This window comes from Suncus etruscus, chromosome 14, assembly GCF_024139225.1.
Source record: "Suncus etruscus isolate mSunEtr1 chromosome 14, mSunEtr1.pri.cur, whole genome shotgun sequence".
In the NCBI taxonomy this organism is placed as follows: Eukaryota; Metazoa; Chordata; class Mammalia; order Eulipotyphla; family Soricidae; genus Suncus; species Suncus etruscus.
The window spans coordinates 85,888,256-85,908,330 of record NC_064861.1 but is presented as its reverse complement, the minus strand read 5'-3'; the positions used below and the strand labels follow the sequence as shown (position 1 = coordinate 85,908,330).

The 20,075-nt window shown below is 44.8% G+C and overlaps 1 protein-coding gene and 1 pseudogene across 1 annotated transcript; one reads left to right on the top strand and one right to left on the bottom strand.

Annotated features, from left to right (window-relative positions):
- Positions 1-788: 788 nt before the first annotated feature.
- On the top strand, positions 789-17,264 carry LOC126028139 (cytochrome P450 2B4-like). The gene is made up of 9 exons (XM_049787188.1): positions 789-959; positions 7,381-7,543; positions 7,692-7,841; positions 8,536-8,696; positions 10,903-11,079; positions 11,490-11,631; positions 14,037-14,224; positions 14,810-14,951; positions 17,083-17,264. Exons 1-9 carry the CDS (start codon positions 789-791, stop codon positions 17,262-17,264), a joined length of 1,476 nt encoding a protein of 491 aa, XP_049643145.1.
- LOC126028798 (uncharacterized) lies at positions 4,714-4,834 on the bottom strand (annotated as a pseudogene).
- Positions 17,265-20,075: the final 2,811 nt, after the last annotated feature.

Here is a 20,075-nt window from a genome sequence, read left to right as displayed (position 1 = left end):
TGTGTGGCAAGCTCAGGGCAGGGAGAAGAGTGTCCCTTCACCTGTGTCTCCAGCTCTAAGTCTGCTCAGGTCTGTTTCCCCATCAACCTCATCTGTGGGTATCATGGAGAGGAGGCGAGGGAAGGATGGCCAGACGGTTAGAGATCTCCCAAAGACATGGTCTTGGAGTTGGACACCCACCAGCAATACAGGGTCTCACACTCAGAGACCAACAAGCTTCCCACACAAGAGCTAACTCACCATCACATGTGAAGACATTAAATCGTGTAAGCAATAGATATGCAAAAATAGAAACACAGGGTTGTAGAGACTTAGACAGACCAAGCTTACTGAAAAACAAACACCTCTCCTTTGACATGTAAAAATATGATCAGAGACACAGGTGCCTGGGTGAATAGAGAGGCATCTCCAAATGTGAGCGCACACACAGCTCAGCTGAATAGTAAACACACACAGAAATCTTCGCATCTCTCTCTCTACTTCCCTATCCCTTTGTCTGTATCTCTTTGTCTCTGTCTTTCTCTGCCCCCCGCCCCCCCCCCCCCCAGTGGATTTTGGCATCTGCCAAATTCAGGGAAGGAAAGAAGAGCAGAACAAGGAGATCAACTGGTGTTGGGGAGCTGAAACCCTGTGTCCCAGGTTGTACTTTCCTAAGTTCATGCTTCTGTCCAATGATGAGAGGTAGAAGGAGGCGGGGATTGGATGAAATTACCTAACATGGTGTGGTGCAGGCTCCAGATAAAAGGCCCTTCTTGGAACAGTGGAGAGAAAGTAGGCAGACCAGGACCATGGTGCTCAGCGTCGTCCTCCTTCTGGCTGTCCTCACAGGACTCTTGCTGCACATGGCCAGGGGCCATTTTAAGACTCATGGGCATCTCCCTCCGGGCCCCCGTCCCTTGCCTTTCTTGGGGAACCTTCTGCAGATGGACAGAAGAGGTCTGCTCAAATCCTTCCTAAAGGTGAGACACGAAAGGAGGGGGGAGTGGGGCTGGGTCCCTGTTGTAGTCCTTGTGGGTAACTCTTGGCAAAGACTGGGATAGCATCTTTCCAGGCACAGCAGAGGAGGGTATGACATGGTTGGTGATTAAAATCCATGGAGATGTATTAAAACTCCCACTATGGTGCCAGCTTGGAGAGAGAGGGGTGGGGTGTGTTGGCACCAAGGAAGTAGGTGCTTTGTCTGTCAAAAGACATCCAAGTGGTCAGGACAGCAAAGCAATAGCATCTTATCATAAATGAACATTAACCTGGAAACAGGATAGCTGATAGTGTGGAATCCTAGATGAAACAATATTCTGGCTTTGCAGCCGTGGTTTTATGTTTAATGATCTACTTTATTAATATTCAATCCACACTCATGAATGCACTAGGCACTTGGATTCTAACTGTGGCTGACCCTTGGCTCACATGCTGCTGGCCAGTCATGAAATCAGTGTTTCTGACCTCCAGCAGCACTTCCCTAGTCCCTGTAAGGATGCTGTGGGTGTCCAGGACCTTCCACCATGATGACCTCTTTGTGGAGTTGTGCAAGGAGAAGGGAGAGAGAGAGAGAGAGAGAGAGAGAGAGAGAGAGAGAGAGAGAGAGAGAGAGACAGACAGACAGACAGACAGACAGACAGACAGTCAGTCAGGCAGGCAGACAGAATCCTAGCTCTATGCTCAGGATCATTCCTGAAAGGGCTCAGGGAACCATATGAATTGCTGAAAACCATATGGACTGCTGAAGATAGAACCTGGGTTAGGTGTATCCTATTGCTCTGGCCTATAAGCATCTTCAGAGTTAGATTTGAAGGGAGGTGGTGTTCTGGATTCAACAGTTAGACAATGAGATTGTTTCTCTTTCTATAAAATGAGATGGAATTGATAAAAATGTTTTTATGATTAAATGCAAGTGCTACTTTATTCCACTCATTCATTTATTTACTCACTCAAGAATAGTTTTCTGGGGGCCGGAGAGATAGCATGGAGGTAAGGCGTTTACCTTTCATGCAGAAGGTCATCGGTTCGAATCCCGGCATCCCATATGGTCCCCCCGTGCCTGCCAGGAGCAATTTCTGAGCACAGAGCCAGGAAAAACCCCTGAGCACCTCCGGGTGTGACCCAAAAACCACACACAAAAAAAAAGAATAGTTTTCTGGACACATTCTCTGCTCTTGGGAATGTTCTTGGCCTTGTCCCAGGAGCACTGGACAAAACACAGAAAATAAATTCTGAAGAAAACATGAGGTCAAGTAGAGATACAGTTCATTGAGGCTCAAGGCAATTTTAGAAAGTGATGGGAGCCAAGTGGAGTGGCGAGATCTGTTAAAAATTAAGGTGGAAGGTTCTGGAAAGAGTTGGGGTTCAGGCAGAGAAAGCTCAATTTCTTTGTTAGTGAACAGGAGGCTACCCCTGATAACAGGAAGAGCAGTGGGAAGAGAAGCAGAGGATGGTGGAGACTAAAATCTTAGGGTCAGAGGTTGGAATAGGTTCTAGATATTAATAGGTGAATTTTACTTTTTTTTGACTTTTATTTCTGGCTCTGTGCTCATGGATTACTCCTGGGGGTGCACTGGGAACTATATGGCATTCTGGGGATCAAACCCAGATGGGTGGCATGCAATTCAAATGCCTTTTCTGCTGTTCTACCTCTCCAGCTCCAAACTTACATTTTTTTCCCCTTTGGTTTTTGGGCCACACCCATTTGACGCTCAGGAGTTACTCCTGGCTATGCGCTCAGAAATCGCCCCTGGCTTGGGGGGACCATATGGGACGCCGGGGGATCGAACCTCGGTCCGTCCTATGCTAGAGCTTGCAAGGCAGACACCTTACCTCTAGTGCCACCTTCCCGGCCCCCCAAACTTACATTTTAATAAAATTGCTTTGATTTGGGATGTGGGATGGTTGCAATGGGCTGAGAATGGAAATACAGAGACCAGTGAAGAATTTTACAGTGATCATCATAAAAGATTTTAAAGTAAACATCCTCTTCTTTTTTTGTTTTTGTTGTTGGCTGCACCTGGCAATATTCAGGGATAACTTCTAGTTCTGCACTCAGGAATTATTCCTGCTTGAGCTTGTGTGCTCATATGGGACATAGGGGATTAAGGTCAGCCATGTGCAAGGCAAGTGTCCTACCTGCTTCACTATTTCTCTGGTCCAGACTTAACTTTCTTGTGACTGTAAGTCAATCTTTGTTTTCCATTTTGCCTTTATTTTATTTTATATTTTGTTTTTGGGCCACACCCGGAAGTGCTCAGGGGTTACTTCTGGCTCTGCACTAGGAAATTGCTCCTGGCAGGCTTGGGGGACCATATGAAAATCCAGGAATAGAACCCAGGTCAGTCTCAGGGATCATGCAAGCCCTACCGCTATGCTATCTTTCAGGCCCCTTGATTTTTTAAATGAATGTGCTTGATTTACAATACAATTAATAGTAATGTTTTAGGCATACAAAGTAGTTAGACCGCCCCCACTCTCAGCATGTCTCTAGAACCCCCCCCCCATACCTCCCCTCACTGTTCCAGTCCTCAACAAACAATTTTGTAGATCTATTTTTTGTTTGTCTATTTATTTTTGAGCTACACCTGGTTGTGCTCAGGGATTACTGCTGGTTCTGTGTTTAGAAATTACTCCTGGCAGGCTCGGGGGACCATATAAGATGATGGGGATTGAATCACGTTGGCAGTGTGCAAAGCAAATTCCCTACCTGCTGTGTTATTGCTCTGGCCCCTGTAGGGCCTATTCTTAAGGGTCTGTTATAGGGAATTTTCAGTTCCATATATATTCTTTTTTTTTTTTTTGATTTATATACATTTATTTTAATGCAGTTACAAATCTGTTCGCGATTTGAGTTTTAGTCATATAATTACAACACTCTTCACCAGTGCACATTTCCAGCCACCAGTCCCCAGTTTTGTTCCCACCCTCCCCACTGCCCACTCCCCTGCCTGCCTCTGTGGCAGACATTTTTCTTCTCACTCACTCTCTCTGTCCATCTGTCTCTTTCTCTTTTCCTCTTTTTTCCTTTTAGACTTTGTAATTTGCAATATTGTTACTGAAAGAATCTCATGCATCTTATTTTGTCTCCTTTCAGCACCCAGTTCTTGTGGATAAGAGCGATCATTTCCAACTGTCATTGCCACACCCTTACTATATTTCTTTAGACTCCTATGAGAGCACTCATTTTAGTATTAGCATCCTCTTCTGTAAAATACTTTTTTTTTTTTTTCACTAAAGTCACACTGTACCCTGATAAGGCACACATTTATGGGTATGTGGGTCAGGATAAGAGCTTTTCCCACAAGCATGCCTCATAGCCTCTCCCAGAGACTTCCTACCTACTTCTCTGAAACAATAATCTGCTATTTTTGGCAGACTCAGGGGAATCACACGGGGTGCTGAGAACTGAACATAGACCAACTATTTTCAAGGCAAGCACCTCATCACACTGTATTATCTCTCTAATCCCTGAAACAATAAGTTTGTGTGATCCATTTGAATTCACACTTAGAATTTTGATGCATGGTTACTTCTGTGCTTGGTTGCTTTTGGCTGCTATCATTATAAGCTTCATGTGGGTGTTGGGTTTGGCTGCTCTTCACTTTCTTCAACACTGCACACTATGTGACAACATAACAATATCATGATATTCATTTTAGATTCATGTTGCTGGGCATTTGGTTACTAAACCCTTGGTGAATCTCCCTCTTCATTTTTTCTTTCTTTCTTTTTTTTTGTCCCCCCATTCACAATACAGACCAGGCAAAGGGCCTGGGCAGAGGTGTATATGGGGTGCATTTACTGTGTCTCCTCTTTCTATACAGTCAGTGTAAAGAACAGTGTAAAGAACACACCATGTGAAAAGCAAGTGCTTTCTTTGCTCAATGTTTTGCTTTTTGTTTTTTTAGGTCACACCTGGTGATGTCCAGAACTAATATTTCTCTGTACTCAGAAATAATTCCCAAAGGTATTCAGGAGACTATATGGGGGTGCCTACGACTAAATCCAGATTGGCTTTTGTTTTTGTTTTTGTTTTTGGGCCACACCCAGTGGTGCTCAGGGATTACTCCTGGCTGTCTGCTCAGAAATAGCTCCTGACAGGCACGGGGGACCATATGGGACACCGGGATTCAAACCAACCACCTTTGGTCCTGGATCGGCTGCTTGCAAGGCAAATGCCGCTGTGCTATCTCTCCAGGCCCCAGATTGGCTTTTGTAAGGCAAGAGTACTACTATCACCCCAACATAAAGACACCTTATTTTTTAAAAGAGCCAAGACAATGGTTATTTAATTTTAGTGGAAAGCCTGTCTAGAGTACAGGCTGGTATGGGGTGGGAGGAGTGACACTTGGGATATTGGTGATGGGAATGTTGCACTGGTGAAGGGTTTTTTTTTTTTTTCTTTCATTTTTTTCTTTTAAAGAACACACAGGTCTATATTTTTATTGGGCATGAACCTGGGAGTGAAGTTGCTGAATCCCTGAGTTCAGCTTTCATGAATAATTTGTGGCAGGAAATTGAAGATCCAAGTTAGAAGCTTCCATGATAGAGCCGACGACACTTAACCTTCATGATCTGACTTTAAGAGAACCAATTTGTATATATGATCATTATTGGCTAAAACAGGGATTCTCAGTGATTGACTTCTGACCCTCTGCACTGAGAAATTCCTCCTGGCAGTGCTTGGGGGCAATACCAGGGATGGAACCTGGGTTTGCTGTGTGCAAGGCAAATGCCCTACCTAGATGGATGTGATTTTTCAGATTTCATGATCACCCAGAGAGGGTCCTACATTCTTCTCCTGTCTACCAAGCATGGCCCAAGGTCATTTTCCAAGGAAAGTGTTAAGATGCAGTTGAGGGGCTGGAGAGATAGCATGGAGGTAAGGCGTTTGCCTTTCATGCAGCAGGTCGATGGTTCGAATCCCGGCATCCCATATGGTCCCCTGTGCCTGCCAGGGGGCGATTTCTGAGCGTAGAGCCAGGAATAACCCCTGAGCACTACTGGGTGTGACCCCAAAATAAAAAAAAACCCAAAAAATTGATGCAGCTGAGAGGTTGGGGCTGAGTCATAGGAAGCAAACTTTTTTTTTTTTTTTTTGGTTTTTTGGGCCACACCCTTTTGATGCTCAGGGGCTACACGCTCAGAAATTGCCCCTGGCTTGGGGGACCATATGGGACGCCGGGGGATCGAACCGTGGTCCTTTCCTTGGCTAGCGCTTGCAAGGTAGACACCTTACCTCTAGCGCCACCTCACCGGCCCCGAACTTTTTTCTTTGATGTATCAACTTTAATGTATGACATTGAGTAAATTAAATTCACTATGCAATTATTAGTTCTAATATACTTTTAGTGATCCCAAATACTCACAGAATAGGTAGTGGATGGCTATAATGAAGATATTTAATTAATTTTTTTTTTGTTTTTGGTGTTTGGGTCACACCCAGCAGTGCTCAGGCGTTACTCTTGGCTCTATGCTCAGAAATAGTTCCTGGCAGGCTTGGGGGACCATATGGGATGCCGGGATTCGAACCACCATCCTTCTGCATGCAAGGCAAATGCCTTAACCTCCATGCTATCTCTCATGCCCCGATATTTAATTAATTTATTTAGTTTTTATTTGGGCCACCACCTGGAAATACTCAAGGATTACTCCTGGCTCAGCACTCAGAATTCACCCCTGATGGTGCTCAGGGGGTCATATAGAATACTAGACATTGAATCCAGATTGACCATGTGAAAAGCAAGTGCTTTCCTTGCTCAATGTTTTGCTTTTTGTTTTTTTAGGTCACGCCTGGTGATGTCCAGAACTAATATTTCTCTGTACATAGGGATAATTCCCAAAGGTATTCAGGAGACTATATGGGGTGTCTACGACTAAATCCAGATTGGCTTTTGTTTTTGTTTTTGTTTTTGGACCACACCCAGTGGTGCTCAGGGGTTACTCCTGGCTGTCTGCTCAGAAATAGCTCCTGGCAGGCACGGGGGACCATATGGGACACCGGGATTCGAACCAACCATCTTTGGTCCTGGATCAGCTGCTTGCAAGGCAAACGCCGCTGTGCTATCTCTCCGGGCCCCAGATTGGCTTTTGTAAGGCAAGAGTACTACTATCACCCCAACATAAAGACACCTTATTTTTTAAAAGAGCTAAGACAATGGTTATTTAATTTTAGGTAATTTCAGGCTAGGTTAGAATAAAATTGGTGCTGATGGGAAATCTTTCTGGCCCCAAATTTAGCTTCTGTGCACCAGGGTTATTGGTCATGAGGTCTGGGTTGGGAAAATGGTACCATTTAGGGGGAAAGATATTTATCAGTCCTATGTTAATGATTGAGCAATAGGAAAGACCCCAGAAGTGCAAACTAATAGTAATCATGGGCATGGGTCTTCTTGACAGATGCGAGAACAATATGGGGATGTGTTCACTGTGTACCTGGGACCAAGGCCCGTGGTCATTATCTGTGGGACAGAGGCCATCCGGGAGGCTCTGGTGGACCAAGCGAATGCCTTCTCTGGCCGGGGGAAAGTCGCTGTGGTTGAACAAATTTCCCAGGGATATGGTAAGAGACTGGGAAGTATTAGGACAGTTGGTTTGGAGGATGGTGACTGTGGACTGTGAGTCCGGGGCCAGGAAACAAAGGGATGCAGAGAGACCCAAGTCTTACTTCCACATCTTATGCAACACATGATGTGTTCTACATCCTGTAGGTGTGATCTTTGTCAACGGGGAACGCTGGAAGATCCTTCGGCGATTCACTCTGGCCACCATGAGGGACTTCGGGATGGGAAAGCGCAGCGTGGAAGAGCGGATTCAGGATGAGGCTCAGTGTTTTGTGGAAGAGCTGCGGAAGACCAAGGGTGAGCACTTGGAAAGTGTAGGGCAGAAACATATGTATGCATATACACATAGGAATGTAGAGTGATGTATGGCAATGTAAATAGAGGTGCAAGATGTCAGAGAGAGGGAAGCAGAAAGTGAAAGAATAAGCCCTAGAGACCATTCAACAGAAAGACCTGGAACACAGACAGGGTTGGAGAAGGACTCAACGAACCGGAAGAATAGCTGGAATATATTTACAAGAGCAACACTAAGATATAAACTTAGATGTCAGCACACTCTTTACTTTTCTCAGGGAAAGCAACACATGGATTGAGTGTATCTATGAAAGACAGAAATAAGAATTCCAGGAAAGGAAGTCAGGAGAGAAAAAGGAAGATCAGAGACCTGTGCAGGGAGTTTTACTTTCCGGGCTAAAGGGCAGTGGGAGGGGCTAATCACAAGACACTTCCAGTTGTTTTTGGATTCTCCCCAAATGGATGTTGTTGAGACAGGGCTGACAGGGTGTCAGGAAATCTTCCCCTTCCTCACATCTGTGGCAAAGCTGAGAAGAGACAATAGTGACTATTACTGGAGAATGTTTGACACATAATATAGGCTCATGAATGTCCCTATTGTCAGGCTATTTTTGAAACCCTTATGGAGCTAGAGAGAACAGTGGCAGAACAGTGGAAAACATTTGCCTTTCAGTGATTGATTATCCTTTCCTCCTAGGAGCCCTCCTGGATCCTACCCTTTACTTCCATTCTATCACTGCCAACATCATCTGCTCCATTGTTTTCGGGAAACGTTTCTCCTACCAAGATCCTTTGTTCCAGAAGCTGCTGAACTTGTTCTTCCAAACCTTTGCACTCATTAGCTCCTACTCCAGTCAGGTCAGGAAAAGTGTCAGGGCTGGAGGTGAGGTGGACAGGATGGTGAACATGGCCACATTCAGCTTGAGTGTGAAGGAATTCAGCACGGGGCAGGAGGAAGCAGGGAAAACAGACGACAGGAGAGATGGGAGACACAAGACAAATATATCTCTTTTTTGGGGGTGTGAGGGTCACACCCAGTGATGTTCAGAGTTTATTTTAGTCTCTGTATTCAGGAATTACTTCTAGCAGTGCTCAGGGGACCATATGGGATGTCAGTGATCAAACTCTGGACAGCCCTGAGTGCAAGGCAAACACCCTCTCCATGTACTATCACTCTGACCCCAAGACTGTTTCTTTTTTTTGGTTTTTGGGTCACACCCAGCGGTGCTCAGGGGTTACTCCTGGCTGTCTGCTCAGAAATAGCTCCTGGCAGGCACGGGGGACCACATGGGACACCGGGATTCGAACCAACCACCTTTGGTCCTGGATCGGCTGCTTGCAAGGCAAACGCCGCTGTGCTATCTCTCCGGGCCCCCAAGACTGTTTCTTAAATTTCCCAATTTTCTCTCCACTCTCTTTGTTGGTTCCCCCATGTTTCCTTGTGTGGGGTCATGGTGTTGCCATGTGTCACATATCAGCTTTTTGTTGTGTTTGCATACTTGATTGAGTTGTTCTCTGGAGGTTGTATAGCTATTTTTTTTTGGTTATTTTTGGGCCACACTCAGCAGTGCTCAGGGCTTATTTCTGGCTATGCACTCAGGAATCACTCCTTCTAGGGCCTGGGAGACCATAGGGGGTGCCTGAGATTGAGCCTGGGTTGGCTGTGTGCAAGGCAAATGTACTATGACTCTGATCTCAGGGGTCATGCTCTTTCGTTGTGGTTCTTATACACTTTGCTCCCACACCATCTCGCATTGTCTCTTGAACTGTTCCTGTTTCCTCATGGCCAACAGCCATGATTATCTCTAGAAGGAGGAATACACAGGAATGTTCCATCTTATTAGGTACATCCCTGAAATTTTTTTAAGCTTTATTTATTTATTTATTTATTTATTGGTCTTTGGGCCACACCTGGTGATGCTCAGGGGTTACTCCTGGCTCTGCACTCAGAAATCGCCCCTTGCAGGCTGGAGGGCCATATGGGATGCCCAGAATCAAACCCAGGTTCCTTCTGGGTTGGCCGAATGCAAGGTAAACATCCTACAGCTGTGCTATCTCTCTTGCCTACATTCCTTGTTTTTTTTTGGTGTGTGTGTGTGGTTTTTGGGTCATACCCGGCAGTGCTCAGGGGTTACTCCTGGCTCCATGCTCAGAAATTGCTCCTGGCAGGCACGGGGGACCATATGGGGCGCCGGGATTCGAACCGATGACCTTCTGCATGAAAGGCAAACACTTTACCTCCATGCTATCTCTCCGGCCCCAATTTTTTTTTTGTGTGTGTGTGTTTTGGGTCACACCCGGCAGCACTCAGGCATTACTCCTGGCTTTATGCTCAGAAGTCACTCCTGGCAGGCTTGGGGGACCCTATGAGAAGCCGGGATTCGAACCACCTTTCATCTTGAATCAACTGTGTGAAAGGCAAGCGCCCTACCGCTGTGCTATCTCTCCAGGACCTACATCCCTGAATTTTTAACTTGCAACAAATTAGGTAGTTCAGTTGCTATTGGATTAAAGGATGGAAGTTTGAGCTCAAGTAAGGAAACAGTGCTGAGTGTCTGCAGCCTTATCTATGTGAACATCATGTTATTATTTCTGAAGCAGTGAAGGAGAGTGGTAGAGGTGGAAAAAGTTGGGGAGAGGTTTGAGCAAAGCAGATAACTTGGCCTAGGGAGGCAGCAGATACACTGAGAGGTGACCAGAAAGTGAGACAGACAGAAAGATAAGAGAGGTATAAAGGAAAGAGACAAAGAGTTGGGAAGATACCAAGAAGTGACAATATGTCAAGGGTGGAAAATGCAGAAAGATACAAGTACACCAAGGAGATAATTAGGTCCAGAGGGTCTTAGTATAGATAGACCCAGAGAGACAGAGATGGAGAAATGGAGATGGTGCAAGGCAGAGATAGAGAGAGAGAGAGAGAGAGATGGAGAGAGGGTGGGGGCAGACAGATAAGAGAGACAGAGGGAGATAGATCATGGGGAGATGTTGGGTACCAAAAGACTTGTCCCTCCCTATGACTTGCTAGGTGAGCTATAGAAGATTCTAGAGTCCCTCTCACCCACAGGTGTTCCAGCTTTTCTCTGACGTCTTGAAGTACTTCCCTGGCACACACAGGCAGATCTATATAAATAGCCAACTTCTCATCAGCTTCATCAATCACAACGTGGAGAAGCATCGTGTGACCCTGGACTGCGCTGCTCCCCGGGACTACATTGACACCTATCTGATCCGCATGGACCAAGTGAGGCTTGCAGAAGGGAGGGGGAGAGGAAAAGATGGGGAGGTTAGAAGGAACAGTCAAAGAGCGCAAGGTTGGAGAACAGGGAAGAATAGAGGCAGAGAAGGGTGATTAGGAAAAGAGAGATGTGGTTGTGAGTCAAGGGCTAGAAGTGAAGGAAAGAGAGAGATGGCGAGAGAGAGAGAGAGAGAGAGAGAGAGAGAGAGAGAGAGAGAGAGAGAGAGAGAGAGAGAGAGAGAGAGAGAAATACAAGGACAGAAACAGATGCAGCATTAAGTGGAGAGAACCACAGAGGTAGAAAGAGGAGCTGGAATGTGAGAGACAAGCAGAAGTGGGTTTGAATTTCTAGAACAGTCCAGGTGTACAGCGAGGCTCCAGGCTCCCTTGACCTGAACTCTCTCTTCTGGACACAGGAGAAATCAAATCCCAACACTGAGTTCCACCAGCAGAACCTCCTCATCAGCGTGCTCTCACTCTTCTTTGCGGGAACAGAGACCACCAGCACCACGATCCGCTATGGATTCCTGCTCCTGCTCAAGTACCCCCATGTCACAGGTGGGAAAAATGGGGGTCCATTTGCGTGGGTGAGTCGGTCAGACGACCCAACTCAAAATCGTCTGACCGATTTTGAGCTGCATAAGTAAGACTAGGTGTTCTGCCTAGATGAAACTCAACATCTGCCTCCCAGACCATAAGCACTGAAGGTTTTGAGCAAACTCCCAACCTAGCCAAGACCCTAGGTCAATGGGTCAATGGGTCAATGGGTAAACAAACAAACAAAAACCAGAAAGGATCTGTCAAGAAGTTCTTCCACTTTTTATTTCCTTCACTTAAACATCTACTCATTCATCCTTTCATTATCCTTCCCTTCCTGAATACAACTCTCCATCAATCTATCCATACATTTTTGCTTTTATTTATTATTTGTTTGAGGTCACACCTGGCAATTTCTCATGACTTACTCTTGACTTTGTATTCAGAAATCTATCCTGGTGGTGCTCGGGGGACGGTATGGGGTGTCAGGGATTGAACCTGGGCTGCTACGTGCAAGGCAAGCTCCCTACCTGCTGCATTCTTCAGCCCCACTTTTTTTTTTTTTTTTGGTTTTTGGGCCACACCCGGCGGTGCTCAGGGGTTACTCCTGGCTGTCTGCTCAGAAATAGCTCCTGGCAGGCACGGGGGACCATATGGAACACCGGGATTCGAACCAACCACCTTTGGTCCTGGATCGGCTGCTTGCAAGGCAAACGCCGCTGTGCTATCTCTCCGGGCCCAAAGATTTTCTTTTTTTTTCTTTTTTTTTTTTTTTTTTTCGTTTTTGGGCCACACCCGGCAATGCTCAGGGGTTACTCCTGGCTGTCTGCTCAGAAATAGCTCCTGGCAGGCACGGGGGACCATATGGGACACCGGGATTTGAACCAACCACCTTTGGTCCTGGATCGGCTGCTTGCAAGGCAAACACCGCTGTGCTATCTCTCCGGGCCCAGCCCCACTTTTGTTAACTAACCTGTATGACTCCTGATTTTGTCAATTACTACTTATCCAAACATATTCACTTCAATTCAATTATTTGGGCTACATTATTTATAAATTACTGCTTTGTGAATGAGAATCTGTCATTCATGACCTATGGCCATGGATCATCTGTCCTATGGTCATGGATCACTCCTTACTCTCTCTGTCTTTTGTCTTATCTTTTATCCTTCTATTTTATTTGAAATATGTTATTTTATTTTTTTTAGCCATTAATTCATTTTAACAAATGAATTTACTTGTGTGTTACTGGTAAATCCATTCACTATTACTCCTTAATATACTTATTTCTTCCTTAATTTGTTTGACTTCTTATTCTTTCATCAACTCAGTCCTCCACTTATTGCTGTAAATTGCTGATTGATGAAGATCATATCATTTTTCTATTGAATATTTTTTTTGTTTTGTTTTTGGCCTCCAAGTGGTATTTTGTGGTCACTTCCAATTCTGTGCTCAAGGATTAATCCTTGAAGTGTTGGGAGACCAGATGGTTCTGGGAGTCTAATTTGAGCTGTCTACATGCAAAGATTGCAGCTAGGATCTTGAATGATCTCTATGGCCATGTTTATTAATTGCACACATTAATTATTTATTGACTAATTTTTATTTACTTAGGTTTTGTTTTGTTGGGCCATACTTCATGGTGCTCAGGGCTCACTCCTGGTTCTTCACTTAGAGATCACTTCTGGTGGAACTTTGGGGGCTATCTATGAGGTACTGAGGATTGAACCCAGGTTGATCACCTGCAAGGCAATCACACTACCCTTCCGAACAATTCATCATTCTTTTCACTCATGAATTGATTTATGTATTCATTTATTTATTTATTTATTCATTTATTTATTCATTATTTGTTCATGAGTTAATATATGGTACCTTTCACTATTATATATCTGCTCACCAAGCCTAATACTTCATCTACCCACATAAGTCACCATTTAGACTCGTCTTGGAGGGGAATTTGACAGGTCCTTGGGTTTTATATTCTAAATCTGAAACAATTTGGGGCTGGTGAGGTGGCGCTAAAGGTAAGGTGTCTGCCTTGCAAGCGCTAGTCAAGGAAGGACCACTGTTTGATCGCCTGGCGTCCCATATGGTCCCCCCAAGCCAGGGGCAGTTTCTGAGCGCTTAGCCAGGAGTAACCCCTGAGCATCAAACAGGTGTGGCCCGAAAAACAAAAAACAAAAAACAAAAAAACCCTCTGAAACAATTTGCAAAATGTGGAATACATGCTATGTGTGTGTTTACCTGTGCATGTGGGGAGAAAAAGCCATGGCATTCATTAAGTTTCAAAGGGTAAGAATACTTGTTGCTTCCTTCCTTTCCCACTGCCTCATTGACTCATGAACTGGGGAAAATAGCCCGAGAGAAGTTTTCTTGCTAGATGCCTCTTTGAATGCCACTCTCAATGCTCACTCTTTGTGCAGAGAGAGTCCAGAAAGAGATAGACCAAATGATTGGCTCACACCGTGCTCCAGCTCTCAATGACCGAGCCAAAATGCCCTACACTGATGCTGTCATCCATGAGATTCAGAGATTTTCAGACCTGATCCCTGCTAACTTGCCTCACACCGTCACCAAAGACACACATTTCCGAGGGTACATCATCCCAAAGGTGAGATCAATCAAGGTTCTGAATCTCTCCTGTATGAACATCCTGAATTTTCTTTCTCTTTTTTTTTTTTTCAGGGATGGGATGGGGTGGGCAGAGAGCAGACCCAGCAGTGTCAGAGGTTATTCCTGGCTTTGTACTCAGGAATTATTCCTAGTTGGCTCAGGAGATCATATGAGATGCTGGGATTGATATTGGGTTGATGACATGCAAGGTAAACAGCCTACCCACTGTACTATCATTCTGGCCTCCATCCTGAATTTTTTTTTTTTTTTTGGTTTTTGGGCCATACCCGGTAACGCTCAGGGGTTACTCCTGGCTATGCGCTCAGAAGTTGCTCCTGGCTTGGGGGACCATATGGGACACGGGGGGGGGGGGGGGGATCGAACCGCGGTCCGTCCAAGGCTAGCGCAGGCAAGGCAGGCACACCTTACCTTTAGCGCCACCGCCTGGCCCCCTGAATTTTCTTAATCTCCTGATGTACTCTCCTTGTGGGTTTTACTACTCTGGTGCTTTTTACTCCACACACAGAAGATGGATGGAGTTATTGCAATGCTTTATCTTTTGATCATGTGACCTTTTCCCTAGGGAACTGAAGTATATCCCATCCTGAACACTGCTCTCAATGACCCAAAATACTTTGAGAAGCCAGAAACCTTCAATCCTGACCACTTTCTGGATGCCAATGGGCTATTGAAGAAGTCCGATGCTTTCATGCCCTTTTCTATAGGTGAGAGACCTGAGACCTCTGTGTGGGACCAAGTCATCTTGAGACAGTTAGTTAGAGACCTTTGTTTATTCAACAGTTGGTATCTATTGCCTGAGCTGACTCGAACTTTCTATCTTTACTACAACTAGAGCAAGAGAAGTTATATCACGTCCCTCAAAACTGATATGCCTGATCTGGGCATGCATTTATCCTGTCAATGTACCTTTTTGTTGTTTGTTTGTTTTTGGGCCACACCCAGTGATGCTCCGGGGTTACTCCTGGCTATGCACTCAGAAATTGTTCCTGGTTTGGGGACCATATGGAATGGTGGAATTTGAACCACCATCTGTCCTGGATCAACTGCATGCAAGGCAAACACCCTACCCTGGTGCTATTGCTCTGGCCCTGCAACGTACTTTTTGAATGTTACGCTGAGACTTGTACTCTATTGAGAGAGTACTAATAACCTAACAATTCCTCCACTAAGTCACACAGAACTATAGTTTATTTTTCCAAAATTTTCAATTCAGTAGGAGGATGGACCTTTATTATGATGCCAGGAAGGAATAAATGCTTGCAGAGTGCTTAGAAAGAACTTGAAACAATCAATTGATCTTGTTGTGCCAGAGACATACTTGTTTCCCATATAGAAATAAGCACAAAATAGTAATCACCCATAGGCTTCTTCAACCAGTGGAGGTTGTTGCACATTTAAACTTTTTTTGGGGCCATAGTTGGCTCTTCAGGTTACTCTTGGCCATTCAGGAATCACTCCTGCTGGGGCTTAGAGAACCATATGAGGTGCAAGGGATCAAACCCAGTTTGGCTATGTACCAGGCCAGCACCCTACCCTTTGTACTGTCTCTCCAGCTTCACATTTTACTTTTTTTTTTTTTTGGTTTTTGGGCCACACCCGGTGATGCTCAGGGGTTACTCCTGACTATGCTCTCAGAAGTCACTCCTGGCTTGGGGGACCATATGGGGCGCCGGGGGATAGAACCACGGTCCGTCCTAGGCTAACGCTGGCAAGGCAGACACCTTACCTCTAGCGCCACCGCGCCGGCCCCACATTTTACTTTTTTAAAATTTTTATGTAAAATAATTTAATTTTATTGTTTTTTTTATTTATTTTTTTGATTTTTTGGGCCACACCCATTTGATGCTCAGGGGTTACTCTCCTGGCTAAGTGCTCAGAAATCGCCCCTGGCTTGGGGGGACCATATGAGACGCTGGGGGATCGAACCACGGTCCTTCCTTGGCTAGCGCTTGCAAGGCAGACACCTTACCTCTAGCACCACCTCTCTGGCCCAAAATAATTGAATTTTAATTCAACCATGGAAATATGTGCTTTTGTCTAGATAAATAGCAAATTTCTTTTATTCTTGAAAGACAAAAACAAATAAAAACCTCATAATTAATTAAACGGCAGAGTACAGAAAATGGCTTAAGGGGCCAGACAGATAGCACAGCGGTAAGGTGTTTTTGCCTTGCATGCAGTAGGACGGTGATTCGAATCCTGGCATCCCATATGGTCCCCCGAGCCTGCTGGGGGCGATTTCTGAGCGTAGAGCCAGAAATAGCCCCTGAGTGCTGCCGGGTGTGACCCAAAAACCAAAAGAAAAAGGAAAAAAAAAAAAGAAAATGGTTTAAAACTCTAACACCAAGTAGATGGATATCTGAGGCAGAGAAACAGTTCAGCAGGTATAGCTATACATCAGCCCCACATTTTAACTTCTTAATTCACAATAGTTCTAGGAGGCAAGTTTACCTGTACCATATTAGGAAGGAAGGACATTAAAAGGTTAAGCCAGAACAATTATGTACTCATATATGCAAGGAAACATGGATACAGCTATGCGTGCAACCATGTCCGATTTGAAGTGGGTCTGTGCATTTGTGGGGTCCTTGAGAAACCTAATCGATCCTGAGAAATGTGTATGTTGTAGCTATCCAGAGATTACACCTGGTTTTAGGACTTTGAGTCCTTTTAATAGTTTAGCTGGAATTTCAGGTGATAGGTCAACCCCAGGTGAATTTGTTGCAATGGATCTAGGTGTCTGGGCTTTCAGATGAGACAGGGTATTGTATGTGCTTTTCATCTCAAATCCCGCTCCCCATCCTGCCATACACCAGTAACCCTGTGTGTCTGCAGGGAAGCGCTCTTGTCTTGGAGAAAGCATCGCCCGTGCAGAGTTATTTCTCTTCTTCACCACCATCCTGCAGAACTTCACCGTGGCTACCAACATGGCCCAGGAGGACATCGACCTCACCCCCAAGGAGTGTGGTTTGGGCAAACTACCCCCAGACTACAAGATCCGTTTCCTGCCCCGCTGAGGAGACTGAGGGAAGGGAGGGGGGAATCACAGTATTCTGGGGATCATGTAGAAAATAGTCCTTCATGAGAGATCATCTTCTGAACAAAAACCCCAAAGGCCAGGAGAGGCTCTTTAGTTTAGATCTTAGAATACAATCAGATAGCAAACACGTGCCCAGGAAAGAGTAGAATAAGATATTTTCATATCTTCTAGTAGTAGGGGGCAACACTAGCAAAAAATAAGAAGAAGTTGCTCTGACTTTATTTATACTTTTGGGGTGCCTGCTGATTGCCTCTGTGAAATATTCCAGTGTCTGTGCTGAATGTATATTGAATTTTGATGTGTTCATTCATTGTCCTTAATGTCTCTGTTTACTTAAACAATGGCTTACATGCTGGGGACCCAGATGGTACAGTGGCCCATCTATGATGGCTGTCCAGGCAACCCTGAAGATTGGACAGTCCTTGCGTACTTGCTCATCTCATTCTCTGCAGCTGATACCCTTGCTGGATGCAGGTTGAGGGAACCAACATGATTTGCTTTTTTGTGTCGTAAATTGTCACTGCTTCGGATTCTCCTGTCTTGCCTCTGTTTTGTAGGAAATGAGGAGGGAGGCACCAGAATGAGGAGAGGAGGGTCAAACTTCTGATAGGTCATCTTAGAAGTCCTTATAGGGGTTGAAATGGTCTGAGTGGTTGTCCTATAATCATCCACACTGTCATTTACATACATGGTCAGATTAGTTTTTTCCAAACAGATGACTTCACATGGCATAACCAATCAGAAGGAAGAACTAAGGGGTGGAGACATGTAAAGTCTATAAAAATAGGTTGCTGTATAGTGTTGCATTAAATAATTAAGGATGGGGCTGGATGGTGGATGATGCCATCCAGCCCACATGGCTCTGCAACCTCCATGCAGCCGGCGAGTTCCAGGCCCAGGTGAAATCACTCACATGCAGGCTTCAGGAAGAATCATCTTTATTTATGCCCTAGCCACCACAGGTGTGTGGCCTATGTCAACCTTTTAAGCATTCAGCTATATTTTGCTAGCCCTGCATCTTATCTCCTGTTAGCCATCTTCCCTTTGGGCTCCATGCGGCCCAAAGATCCAAAAGCCAGGAAGCCAAGCCGGGCCAAGAGAGAAACGGCAAAAGGGCTGAATCCCCTGGCTCAGAGGTTTATCTATCCTTTTCCAGACCCCTCCCAGAAATGGGCGGTCTTGCAGGTAGTTACACCTATTATCCGGTTCCCAAAACTCCTCCCAGATATGGGTGGGTCTTGGGGTACACCACATTTCCCCCTTTTTTAAATATTTTCATGCGCCAACGTAATAAAGTGAAAATTAATATACCAGCCCTTTTCAAAAACATATCATTTGCAAAATATACTTTACACCTGTAACCTAAAATTCTATTAATGCTTTTTTACCAAGCACTATTTTGGAACTTTCATGTTCCTATACTTTTAAACTATATTGGGGGAACTTCATTGTTCCTATAACTTTTCTATACACAAGTACTGCAGCATACATGCATAACATACATTTTAAAAACAGGCTAAGTACATTAAAATACACAGTAAAACATTTTGCAATTGAAAATATTAACTTTGAAAGACAACAAAACACATTTAAATCATAAAGAAAATGACTAAGACAAAGATGCAGGTGGTTAGAAATTAGATGTTAAAATGGGCTAATCTGTATTACCTCCCTTATATTTTTATTTTTTAACCACTAACTAATTAAAACTTATTCCATCACCAACTATGAGTAAAATATTACTACCCACTAATTTTCTACACCTAAAACCATAGTTTAGATTAATTTGTCCCACGCTGATCTCATCACGTGGCTTTTGTAAACTTTTAAAGTTCAGATGTTGGTTTGTCCCACGCTGATCTTACCACGTGGCTTTCTTCCGTAGTTCCAGGCTCCGCTGCCGGTTTGTGATCTGGAGCGAGGATTCCAGGTTTTTCGCTTTTCCGGGCAAAGCTGAGCCCAGCCAAGCCGATCCCAGCCGAGATTCCAGCCGAGCCGAGCCCAGCCGCTTGGAGCTTTTCGCAGCTTTTTTTTTTCCTTTGGGCGCACTTTGCAAGCAAGTTTTCGGCCACTTTTCTGATGCTGGAGGGGCTTCACCGCTGCCTTATTTTTCCTCTGGGAGCACTTTGGATGTTCAGAGTTCCAAGTGATTTAAACTAAAAGTTCAGTTCGAAATTTCCAAAGTCGAAATCCAAATTCAAGCCAAAGGTCATTTTCAGAAAATCAGTCCACTTTAAATACAGTCTTTTTTCTCCTCCATTTCCAATTTAGACTTTTAATAAGTCTTTGAAGAGGCCCAGGTTTTTGTTTCTTGTAACAAAGTTTTAGTTTTGGGCCTGGGCTGGAGGTGATGCAAGCTTTCACCTCTCTTGTTTTAATGGCCTTTGAACCCCCAGATGGGGTGTCGGCCATTTTTAAAAATGGTTGCACGTGGCCCAGGGTTTTGGGCTCAGTGCACCTGACAAGAGCCAAAATTAAACTGAAAAGCAGAAATATTACCATTGTTGCTGGTTTCTTGGGTCCAGGATTCAGGTCAAAGTTCGGAGCGCCAGATGTTGCATTAAATAATTAAGGATGGGGCTGGATGGTGGATGATGCCATCCAGCCCACATGGCTCTGCAACCTCCATGCAGCCGGCGAGTTCCAGGCCCAGGTGAAATCACTCACATGCAGGCTTCAGGAAGAATCATCTTTATTTATGCCCTAGCCACCACAGGTGTGTGGCCTATGTCAACCTTTTAAGCATTCAGCTATATTTTGCTAGCCCTGCATCTTATCTCCTGTTAGC

Excerpts from the sequence above, each read along its gene's own strand:
- LOC126028139 (XM_049787188.1), top strand. The coding sequence starts at position 789 with ATGGTGCTCAGCGTCGTCCTCCTTCTGGCTGTCCTCACAGGACTCTTG. Across the intron at positions 960-7,380 it reads TGCTCAAATCCTTCCTAAAG|ATGCGAGAACAATATGGGGA; the intron begins GTGAGACACGAA and ends TCTTCTTGACAG. Across the intron at positions 8,697-10,902 it reads TTAGCTCCTACTCCAGTCAG|GTGTTCCAGCTTTTCTCTGA; the intron begins GTCAGGAAAAGT and ends TCTCACCCACAG.